The sequence below is a fragment of the Salmo salar genome, chromosome 10, assembly GCF_965601325.2.
Source record: "Salmo salar chromosome 10, fSalSal1, whole genome shotgun sequence".
In the NCBI taxonomy this organism is placed as follows: domain Eukaryota; kingdom Metazoa; phylum Chordata; class Actinopteri; order Salmoniformes; family Salmonidae; genus Salmo; species Salmo salar.
Genome location: NC_138300.1, coordinates 14,615,055 through 14,625,000, shown reverse-complemented (window position 1 = coordinate 14,625,000; position 9,946 = coordinate 14,615,055). Strand labels below are relative to the sequence as shown.

Here is a 9,946-nt window from a genome sequence, read left to right as displayed (position 1 = left end):
CACCTTTTGTTTGGAATCGACAGTCATTTTGTTGTTATGTGTAATTATTAGAGATATAATCAGATATACTCATTAGGCATGACGGTTTGACCGTGGTTGACATGTGATTTGGGCGAGGATTGAAGGTTTAAGATATTTGTCTCTCTATTTAAAGATGATTGCTTTGGAAGTATCACCTGAAGGAGAAATACCAAAGACATGGGATATGGGCCTAGTGGTTAGAGAGTTGGGCCTGTAACCGAAAGGTTGCTAGACGAATCCCAGAGCTGACAAGGTAAAAATCTGTCATTCTGCCCCTGAACAAGGCAGTTAACCCACTGTTCCTAGGCCGTCATTGTAAATAAGAATTTGTTCTTAACTGACTTGCCTAGTTAAAGGTAAATAAAAATACATTAAAAAATGGGACCCTATTCCCTATGACCCTATGGACCCTGGTCAAAAGTAGTGTACTATAAAGGGAATATGGTGCCATTTGGACTCCAGCCATACTTTGTGAGTAAGAGTCATTGACAGTTGAAGATGTTAGAAACAGATTCTTGTCCAGTCCAGTGCAGAGTAAATGTTGGCTGATTGTCGCTTGTAGGTGTTGTGATCCGGGCTTTGTTGTTTTACTGAAGTTCAGTGTAGCGTCACGGGACCTGTTAATGGATGCCTGAACCGTCAACATTCACAGTACATTACACTACACGCTTGCAAAAGCAATATTTTATGGTAGCGCCACTGTGCCAGTAACTCAACAGTAACTCAACACTTGAACCAGCCTGATTGTGCTTGTCCCACCTAGCGCCAACACACATTTGTTCTCGGTCTCTCTCCCTCTTCTCTCATTTTTTTCTTCCCTCCTCCCCCCCCCCCTTTGCTAAACGACTGAAACGCGATGTAAGTGTTTAGGTGGTGTGTGTGTGTGTGTGTGTGTGTGTGTGTGTGTGTGTGTGTGTGTGTGCGCACGCTCTCCTCTCCACTGCCTGGCCAACAGATGTTCCTTCCCTTTCTCGACATCCCAAAACGATGTATTATCCTATTTCTTTCGTGAAACGTTGGAGAGTAACTGCGCCGCGTCGGCGAGGGGTTAGCGACGCTAATTTAATCAGGCACAGTACTGGAGCTCATGTCACAGGTCTTTGGGTTTTTATGCACTGGGTTGACCGCGAGAGAGCGAGAGGGGCACGCGACCCGCTGCTCAAACGGATCCGTGTGTGTGCAGGGGAGTGATTGTGGTTCAGTTTAGGGGAGCTGGCGCGCTCTCTGGAGTTTCTCTTAACGCCTTTACACTGGTCACGAACACGCAACATATCTCCCTCCTCGTCATCCTGCTGGTGATTCGCTGATTTCCCCCCCCCAGGTTCATTGTAGAGAGGCTGTTTCTCAGACTGTACTGCACCGCACTGCACACAGAATTGTTTTCAACCTCGAATCAATCTTGTTTGATTCATTTCAGATGGAGAAGTCTCACTCAAAAAAGACTCACCACAAATATTTGACTACTTTAGCAATGTCATCGTATTTCCAGGCACTTAGTGTGATTTAGACTAAACAGTATGTCGTTTTAATGGATACACCACAGACTGTATACATGGAATAGAATGAAGTGGAACACATAGTAGAGTATCTCTGATAGCGGGCAACATGTAAAACCACGTCTTCAACCGACCCATCGCAATGGCACGGTCCCTTTCATTTCACTCAAATGCACGAATCACCTAGTTATTTTGCAGCCTGGGTTGCCAGTCTGTTTCTGCTCTCTTGCCAACTCCGTTTGGAATTGTCATGTTTGGCTTGACAATGGAGTAGGCAAAAGCACAAACATATCTGGGACCAAGCTAGCTCTTTTTACACACACACACACACACACACACACACACACACACACACACACACACACACACACACACACAAACCTCAACCCAATGTCCCATCCCTGCACCCCAATGTCCCAATACATGTGTCTCTTGAAGGTACTTATGCCACAGTTATTAACATTCCTCCTAGCGTCAACACTGTCACTGTGTCTTTCAGCTATGGAGGGAGTCTCTCTGTCTGAGCTGGAGCTGAGGGCCAAATGGGAGCAGGCCCTGGGGCCAGAGTATGACGTTCTGGTAAGCAATTCGTTAGGCGGAATAAGCACTGCTAGTAGCTTTTTGTATTTGCTGACACATGAGACTGGATCAAGCCATCGTGTCTACATTGTCATGGAAGGAATTATATAGTGCCATTGTTTTGTGTCCTTCCCAGGTGGTTGAACTGGACCCTGTCATCGAAGATGACGCTGAGCTACAGAAGTACTCCAAGGTTACAACCAGTTACACGCTCAAAATGAAGCCCAATGCCACACAGTTCCCCTTATTAAAAACCTCCACGGTTCCCCTTATTAAAAACCTCCATGGTTCCCCTTATTAAAAACCTCCACGGTTCCCCATATTAAAAACCTCCACTGTTCCCCTTATTAAAAACCTCCACTGTTCCCCTTATTAAAAACCTCCACGGTTCCCCTTATTAAAAACCTCCACGGTTCCCCTTATTAAAAACCTCCACGGTTCCCCTTATCCCCTTATTAAAAACCTCCACGGTTCCCCTTATTAAAAACCTCCACGGTTCCCCTTATTAAAAACCAGGCCTCTCTCTCCCTACACTCCCTCCACGGTTCTCCTTATTAAAAACCTCCACGGTTCCCCTTATTAAAAACCTCCACGGTTCCCCTTATTAAAAACCTCCACGGTTCCCCTTATTAAAAACCAGGCCTCTCTCTCCCTACACTCCCTCCACGGTTCCCCTTATTAAAACCTCCACGGTTCCCCTTATTAAAAACCTCCACGGTTCCCCTTATTAAAAACCTCCACGGTTCCCCTTATTAAAAACCTCCACGGTTCCCCTTATTAAAAACCAGGCCTCTCTCTCCCTACACTCCCTCCACGGTTCTCCTTATTAAAAACCTCCACGGTTCCCCTTATTAAAAACCTCCACGGTTCCCCTTATTAAAAACCTCCACGGTTCCCCTTATTAAAAACCAGGCCTCTCTCTCCCTACACTCCCTCCACGGTTCCCCTTATTAAAACCTCCACGGTTCCCCTTATTAAAAACCTCCACGGTTCCCCTTATTAAAAACCTCCACGGTTCCCCTTATTAAAAACCAGGCCTCTCTCTCCCTACACTCCCTCCACGGTTCTCCTTATTAAAAACCTCCACGGTTCCCCTTATTAAAAACCTCCACGGTTCCCCTTATTAAAAACCTCCACGGTTCCCCTTATTAAAAACCAGGCCTCTCTCTCCCTACACTCCCTCCACGGTTCCCCTTATTAAAACCTCCACGGTTCCCCTTATTAAAAACCTCCACGGTTCCCCTTATTAAAAACCTCCACGGTTCCCCTTATTAAAAACCAGGCCTCTCTCTCCCTACACTCCCTCCACGGTTCCCCTTATTAAAACCTCCACGGTTCCCCTTATTAAAAACCTCCACGGTTCCCCTTATTAAAAACCTCCACGGTTCCCCTTATTAAAAACCACAGTTCTCCAAGGCCTAATAAAGTATTCTATTCTGTTCTAGCTTCTTCCCATACACACCATGCGCCTGGGTGTCGAGTTGGACTCGTTCGACGGCCACCACTACGTCTCTTCTGTGGCCCCTGAGGGCCCCGTGGCCAAACACGGGCTCCTGAGACCAGAGGACGAACTACTGGAGGTACTGTACTGGCAGCCATTACTGTCCCCCATCAACACACACACACATCTGATAACACACACGTACACATACACACACTAGCACTTAGGGCAACATTTTCCTTGTCCAAATAAATCGAGGGAGGGGGGAGAGAGAGAGAGGGAAGTAGGCAGGAGTGAGAGAGAGAGAGAGGGAGATTTTGTGCTACTCCCTCCCTGCCCCCCTCCCTGGCACGGCTTGGTGCTGCTTCACCACTGTGCCCTCAGCCTGTTGCTGTTGGCAGTCCTGACATAAGCAGAGGCAACCACCATGGCACAGGAGGGGGAAATCCTGGCAGCAGAGGGGAGGAGAGCCAAATACATGGATTAAAATGCCTGGTTTTGACACAACCATAACCCTCTGTACTAGTATAGCTCGATACACACCTGCGTTTTTCGAGCCGCTACGTGGATTGAACGCAAGTCTCCCAGTAACACCGGAGGCTGCTCAACCTTTGTAGACGAGGCCTGGTCTTCCCCCACATCGCTGGGCAAATGGCACGTACAGTAGCAGCCATTGCCGGGCTCTCCAGCCACTCCCGTGCAGCCCGTTCCATTAAACAGCAATCGAGTAGCCCAGCGGCTCCCTGAGTCCCCTCACTGAGAATAGTGCCATACCTCTAGATTGGCCCCTCTGATCAGCGCACACACAGGCATTACACAGGCGAGAGCACAAACACGCAAAGGCGCGTGTACGAACGCACGCACAGAGGTGCACATACGAACACACACCTACCTTACACTCCCACAACTCATTTGGGCTCCTACATCTCTTTTGGTTCACTTCATTATTAGAGAGGACCTTTGTTGGGGGGTGTTTGAAGTCACAAATTGACTCCATTCATTCCAGCCATAAACTGTTCATGAGCTTCTGATGTCTCATCTTCCCTTTTGAAAGCAGAGCATAAGACCGTTGTCTTTGGTGCGCCAGCCGAAACACGGTTGGCTGTGTATTTACTCAGTGTGTGTGTGTGCACGCTCTGCAAGTGAATGTAGTGCTTCTCTGCGTGTCTGCCTATTGCGAGTCGATAGAGTGCAGCCAACCTCCGTTGGTTGTGTGTGTGTTACGCAGCTGAATTGGATGTGTGTGTGTGTGTACGCCGTCTTAAGTGAATTTCATGTACAATGCACGTTTACTTAGGGAAGGTGTGTGCGTGTGTGTCCAGGTGAACGGGGTGCAGCTGTACGGCAAGTCGAGGCGCGAGGCGGTGGCGTTCCTGCGGGAGGTGCCCCCTCCCTTCACCCTGGTGTGCTGCAGACACCTGACAGAGGACGACTCCGACTATCAACCAGACCGCCAAGACGAGTGGCGCTCGCCCAGCCCTGCCGTCAGCTTGTCTGAGGTCAGCACGCACACATACACAGGAACACACACACACACACACAACTCAACACACATACAAATGATAGTCTATGTCCTCCTTTGTTCTTCTAATCTAGCTTGAAGCCAAGCTGTCCTCTGTGTTGATAAGTCAGGCCTACCTCCGGGACAATGACGGTGAACAACTTCAGGTAGGCTACTTCATAACTTCGCCTCAAAATGCTGACTCATGCTGTATCGTTACGACTCATAGACAACGACAGTGACCAGGATAGGTTGAAGTCACTGTTGTAGCACTACAATACCCACGATGCTCTGCACACCATATCAGTATGTTCCTGAAGCTAACTTTATGGTGTCAATACGTGTGTATCCGCTCTTCCACCCACCAGGACCACGTGACCCTGCAGGAGGTGTCGGAGGAGGAGCCGGAGGAGCCAGCGCCCACGTACCCCAGCCACCAGGAGGAGATGCAGCAGGGGAAGAGAGGGGAAGAGGAGGAGGAGGAAGAGGAGGAGGAAGATGAGGGAGAGCTGGCTCTGTGGTCCCCAGACATTCAGTTGTTGGAGCTGGAGAAGGGAGAGAGAGGCCTGGGCTTCAGTATCCTGGACTACCAGGTAGGGAGTTGCTGCATTACCTCCTGCACCCCTCTTCTCTCGACATCTCTCCAACTGTACCTCCTCTTCTGTCTCTTTCTTTCCAGGCTCTTTCTCCCCTTTCCTCCCTCCCCTAACTCCTCTCCTCTGTCTTCCTCTCTCCGTCTCTTCTTCGCTCTTCTCCTGTCAGCTCTCCCTCTCTTCCTATAACTTGGGAAGGAATGTGAACTGTAGAAGGGAGAACATGAGAGCCTGATCTTCATACCAACATCGGTGACCCCTGCAAAGGGCTCTGCAGACACATTGATGAATGAATGAATGAATGAATGAATGAATGAATGAATGAATGAATGAATGAATGAATGACAAGGCTTAGGGCGATGAAGGGTGGATGAGTACTGGTGGAAGGTGAGGGTGCGAGCTCCATGGGACTGTTTGAGGTCCCATCTGTGACCGGCGTGGGCTTTGGAAAGAGTGGGCTAAAGCAGAGTAAAGCCTAGGTTGTATTCATTAGAGCACACAGTAGCAAAGCGTTGTGCAACGGAAACCGAAAACAAGCGTTTTATTATTGGACCGAACCTTGGTATTCTCTCGCCGTTTAGTTTTTCTTCTTCCCTTCAGTGCCTAATGAATACGACCCAGACCAAAGCCCAGTGGTGGATAAAGTACTCAATTGTCATACTTGAGTAAAAGTAAGATACCTTAATAGAAAATGACTCAAGTAAAAGTGAGTCACCCTGTAAAATACTACTTGAGTAAAAGTCTCTAAAAGTCTCTCTTGGCCTGTAGTCCTATCACAGAAGGGAAAGGAAACGTGTCGTCAGGTTTGGGACAACAAAATGAAACGGTCTGTAGTTGGTCTTGGCAAGGTGCCGCGGTGTTACCTGGAGCCGGGCCAAACCCCAACATCACACCCGTCAGAGCCAGGCGCCCGGCTCCGTGGGGTTTCACTGTGACTGGAGAGTATATGAACTATAGTACGGCCCTAACCACAGTATGCACAGTAGAACTGTAAATGCACTATGATCACTACATTAGACCTTTGGGCGCTGTTCATTCAAAACCCGGTAACCTAAGTGTCCTTGATAAGTCATCTTTTCATTATAACAAAACGTAATTAAAACGTACTGTTAATATAAATGTGAAAAAGATGTTTCCGGTGTGAAACAAAGAACTGGCCAATAAGCTCTCTCAAAGGCAAGGGAAGAAACCCCCAGAATCTGTATATCGACGCATAGTCACTTTACCTCTACCTACATGTACATATTACCTCAGTTACCTAGACTAACCTGTGCCGCCGCACATTGACTCTATACTGGTACCCCCTGTATATGGCCTCGCTACTGTTATTTCAATGCTGCTTTTTTTTCTCCCATATCTATTTTTTTACTTCACACTTATTTTTCTTAAAACTGCATTGTTGGTTAAGCATTTCACTGTAAGGTCTACACCTGTTGTATTCAGCGAGTGTCAAAATGTCAAATTGTATTTGATATACAGCGGTTGATTGAATAAGGTCCTTAATGACACTGAACAAAAATATAAACGCAAAATGTAAAGTGTTGGTCCCATGTTTCATGAGCTGAAACAAAAGATCTCGGACATTTTCCATATGCACAAAAAATAAAATTGGTACACAAATTTGTTTACATCCCTGTTAGTGAGCATTTCTCCTTTGCCAAGATAATCCATCCACCTGACAGGTGTGGCATATCAAGAAGCTGATTAAACAGCATGATCATTACACAGGTGCATCTTGTGCTGAGGACAGTTAAAGGCCACTCTAAAATGTGTAGCTTTGTCACACAACAGAAGGCCAAAGATGTCTAAGTTTTGAGGATGTGTGCCATTGGCATTCACACTGCAGGAATGTCGACCAGAGCTTTTGACAGATCATTTAATGTTCATTTCTCTACCATTAGCCACCTCCAGCGTTGTTTTAGAGAATTTGTCAGTACGTCCAACCGGCCTCAACCGTAGACCGCGTGTATGGCGGTCATGTGGGCAAGCAGTTTGCTGATGTCAGTGTTGTGAACAGAGTGGCCCATGGTTATGGTATGGGCAGGCATAAGCTACGGACAATGAACACCTTTGCATTTTATCGATGGCAATTTGAATGCACATAGATACCGTGACAAGATCATGAGGCCCGTTGTGGTGCCTTCCATCCGTCGCCATCACCTCATGTTTCAGCATGATCTGTACACAATTCCTGGACGCTGAAAATGTCCCAGTTCTTCCATGGCCTACATAATCACCAGACATGTCACCCATTGAGCATGTTTGGGATGCTCTTGATCGACGTGTACAACACCATTTCCCGCCAATATCCAGTAATTTTGCAAAGCCATTGAAGAGTGGGACAACATTCCACAGGCCACAATCAACAGCCTGATCAACTCTATGCGAAGGAGATGTCGCCCTGTATGAGGCAAAGGGTGGTCACACCAGATACTGACTGGTTTTCTGATCCATGCACATACCTTTTTATTATTATTATTTTTTTAATTTTTTTAAGGTGCCTATGGCCAACAGATGCATATCTGTATTCCCAGTCATGTGAAATCAATCCATAGATTAGGCCCTAATGAATTTATTTCAATTGACTAATTTCCTTATGAACTGTAAATTGTAGCCTGTTGGCGTTTTTATATTTTTGTTCTGTATACTTCCCACCAGGGTTGTATTCGAGGTTTACAACAACAATTCAATTCAAGCAGAAAGGATGTGCTTTGAATAATCATCTCTCCTAAGATTTACCTAGAGTCCAGTAAATGACTGAAATGTAATGACGCAGCTCCCGAGTCTGAAATGAGCCAAGTTGAACACTAAAGATCACACTTTAATGACACCCCATTCTTCTTTACTATCGTGGGATCTAGTATAGTATAAGGGATAGTTTGAACTCTGATAGAATTACATTGCTGATTAATAGCGGTAAGATGAGCAGCAACCGTTCAATACGGTCATTATGGATGAGTGAAATCAGAAAGAACAGAGCCGAACGGAGTCGCTCACAAATGAACTGAGGAAGAATCCATAGGACATGTACACTACATGACCAAGAGTATGTGGACACCTGCTCGTCTAACATCTCATTCCAAAATCATGGGCATTAATATGGAGTTGGTCCCTCCTTTGCTGCTATAGCAGCCTTCACTCTTCTGGGAAGGCTTTTCACTACATGTTGGAACATTGCTGCGGGGACTTCCATTCAGCCACAAGCGCATTAGTGAGGTCGGGCACTGATGTTGCTCTATTAGGCCTGGCTAGCAGTCGGCGTTCCAATTCAGCCCAAAGGTGTACGATGGGGTTGAGGTCAGGGCTCTGAAGGCCAGTCAAGTTCTTCCACACCGAACTTGACAAACTATTTCTGTATGGACCTCGCTTTGTGCATGGGGCTATTGTCATGCTGACAAAGGGAAGGCCCTTCCCTAAACTGTTGCCACAAAGTTGGAAGCACAGAATCGTCTAGAACGTCGTTGTATGCTGTAGCTTTAACATTTCCCTTCACTGCAACTAAGGGGCCTAGCCTGAACCATGAAAAACAGTCCCAGACCATTATTCCTCCTCCACCAAACTTTACAGTTAGCACCTTGCATTGGGGCAGGTAGCGTTATCCTGGCATGCGTCAAACCTAGATTTGTCCCGATGGCCAAGTGTGTTCGATCACGCCAGAGAAAGTGTTTCCACTGCTCCAGAGTCCAATGGCGGCGAGCTTTACACCACTCCAGCTGACGCTTGGCATTGAGCATGATGATCTTAGGCCAGGCTTGTGTGCAGCTGCTCGGCCAATAAAACCAATTTCATGAAGCTCCCGACGAACAGTTCTTGTGCTGACGTTACTTCCAGAGGCAGTTTGGAACTTTGTAGTGAGTGTTGCAACCAAGGACAGAATATTTTTACGCTCTACTGTGTTCAGCACTCGGCGGTCCAGTTCTTGTGTGGCCTACCACTTCGCGGCTGAGCCGTTGTTGCTCATAGATGTTTTCAATTCACAATGACCGCACTTACAGTTGACTGGGGCAGCTCTAGCAGGGCAGAAATTTGACAAACGAACTTTTTGGGAGGGTGGCATCCTACAGTGCATTCAGAAAGTATTCAGACCCCTTGACTTTTCCCACATTTTGTTACGTTACAGCCTTATCCAAAAATGTTATTCACCCCCCCCCCCCCATCAATCAACACAATATCCCATGATGACAAAGCACAAACAGGTTTATAGAAATGTTTGCAAAAAACTGAAATATCACATTTACACAAGTATTCAGACCCTTTACTCAGTAATTTGTTGAAGAACCTTTGGTAGCAATTACAGCCTTGAGTCTTCTTGGGT

The 9,946-nt window shown here is 46.7% G+C and overlaps 1 protein-coding gene across 1 annotated transcript in view; it reads left to right on the top strand.

The window, feature by feature from the left end:
• patj (PATJ crumbs cell polarity complex component) overlaps window positions 1-9,946 on the top strand; it is a 193,425-nt gene that overhangs the window by 53,691 nt on the left and 129,788 nt on the right. The window contains exons 14-20 of the mRNA XM_082956728.1: window positions 1,210-1,214; window positions 1,990-2,096; window positions 2,233-2,289; window positions 3,542-3,676; window positions 4,860-5,036; window positions 5,134-5,205; window positions 5,407-5,631. Coding sequence (XP_082812854.1) covers window positions 1,210-1,214; window positions 1,990-2,096; window positions 2,233-2,289; window positions 3,542-3,676; window positions 4,860-5,036; window positions 5,134-5,205; window positions 5,407-5,631 — 778 coding nt within the window. The remainder of the gene's footprint in view (window positions 1-1,209; window positions 1,215-1,989; window positions 2,097-2,232; window positions 2,290-3,541; window positions 3,677-4,859; window positions 5,037-5,133; window positions 5,206-5,406; window positions 5,632-9,946) is intronic.